Source organism: Nematolebias whitei, chromosome 17 (genome assembly GCF_014905685.2).
Source record: "Nematolebias whitei isolate Nwh7 chromosome 17, NemWhi1, whole genome shotgun sequence".
Lineage (NCBI taxonomy): Eukaryota > Metazoa > Chordata > Actinopteri > Cyprinodontiformes > Rivulidae > Nematolebias > Nematolebias whitei.
In genome coordinates, this window is record NC_056514.1 from 23,598,581 (window position 1) to 23,600,366 (window position 1,786).

Consider the following 1,786-nt stretch of genomic DNA (forward strand, 5'->3'; position numbering starts at 1 on the left):
AGGAACAGAGTTTTTAAACTTCTGTGTAATTAGCTGAACCTCACATACAAAATTAAAAATGTTTCAGTGGAATTATGCAAAACTTTACTTTTCATATTTCGTTTTCCTTTAAAGTGTAAGACCTAAGGATTAAAAACAAACCTTTTTTCAGGTAAATAGCTTCGGATTTCTTTTTAAAAAATTGGTACTTCTTTTATTCGACTTTGTTTCCTATCGGCTTCCGTCGATGTCGTGTAAAGAGCCGCTGACGTCACTATAACAACAACCTGTCATGACTGCCCGTACGGGTGGGAAATCAATAGATTAAGACTTTAAAACAAAATAAACAATATCACAGTCACCTGAATGTGGGGGTCTTCGTTAAAGGTGAGTGTTAGGGTCAGTGAATCTTGAGAATTAATCCTAATTTACACGGAAACGAACGGCTGTGGGCTACGTGAAAATAAGCTAACGCGTTAGCCAATTTCTGTTTTCTCATGTTGCTTAGCGGCGTTGTTTTAAATCTGTTTGGGAAAGACTCGTGGTTCAGCAAGTCATTGTTTTGACTTATCATATGGTACTTTAATGATGAATTGTACGAAAGCAGCTTGAGCTGTTCAGCTGTATTACCCTGACCAGCTCCCGGTGTACACATAGCTCAGCTAACCTAGCTTAGCTCCGTCTGCCTAAAGTTACTCTGTATTTCTTTGTGCTACAGCAACTTTTTAACAGCTGTACCTCAAATGGTCTCGAGCATAGGGCTGTTTGTTTAAACACCGTTTTGTAATTGTGCTATAAAGTTGAACTAAACATATCTGTACTAAGCAGCCTGGTGGGCGGCTGTGCTGCTCATTAGACACCATTGAAGTCCGTCATGTGAATAGTTAATCGAGTCTAGACACCCAGCTGTATTTTTGCAGCAGTGCACAGTCAGCAAATTCAACCTTTTGGGTTGCATCGAGCAGCATTGCACCTAAAGACGCGCATTGCAGGTACACTGCAGTGAAGTGTCCCTGCTGTCCGTCAGTGTGAGCGACCCAGGACGGACGGGACATTCTGAAACCTGACATCCAGCCAGCCGGAGAGACGGGGAACAGGATTGGGAAGCAGGGCGAGGCGGAGCCGGTGGAGAAGATGGCCGGCAGCCCGGAGAAGAGTTCCACCGCACAGGAGCTGAAGGAGCAGGGGAACCGGCTGTTCCTCTGCCGCAAGTACCAGGAGGCCGCTACCTGCTACAGCAAAGCCATTGTGAGTAACTATCATGGTGACATCACAGAAGGAAGAGCACGCTAGAGTTTTAGGCTGTAACAGTCAGTAATAGCACGTGTATTTATTTATTTATTGTCCCACAGAACCGAAATCCATCAGTGGCAGTTTACTACACCAACAGGGCGCTCTGCCACGTCAAGCTGCAGCAGTATGACAAGGCTTTAGCAGACTGTAAGCATGCTCTGGAGCTGGACAGTCAGTCAGTCAAGGCCCACTTTTTCCTGGGCCAGTGTCACCTGGAGCTGGAGAACTATGACGAGGCCATCGGCAACCTGCAGAAAGGTCAGAGGAAGCTCTCGAGAGCGGGTGAAAATGTGACGAAGCTGTGTGTCATTGTGGAGAAGCTCTTGTCTCATCGGTTGCACAGTTTTGCTTACAAAATCCCACGTTTCGATTTAAATGTATAAGTTTCCTTCCTTTTAGCACGTTATTTTTTTTGATTCTGCTGTTGGCGTTCTCAGAGTCAGGGTTTTCTTTACATGAAAATGAAGTGAATACAGTTTTTCCGCTTTTGTCAGATCTTCTATTCAACAACCTT

General features: G+C 44.6%; 1 protein-coding gene across 2 annotated transcripts in view; it reads left to right on the plus strand.

Moving 5' to 3' along the window:
- Window positions 1–248: 248 nt before the first annotated feature.
- The window catches only part of stub1 (STIP1 homology and U-Box containing protein 1), a 7,426-nt gene continuing 5,888 nt past the window's right edge, over window positions 249–1,786 (plus strand). Inside the window, exons 1-3 of one of the 2 annotated variants that reach the window (XM_037690834.1) lie at window positions 249–366; window positions 972–1,227; window positions 1,332–1,530. In XM_037690834.1, the coding sequence (XP_037546762.1) occupies window positions 1,114–1,227; window positions 1,332–1,530 (313 nt within the window). In that variant the 5' untranslated portion in view covers window positions 249–366; window positions 972–1,113. The remainder of the gene's footprint in view (window positions 367–971; window positions 1,228–1,331; window positions 1,531–1,786) is intronic. The other variant, XM_037690833.1, reaches the window with a different exon arrangement.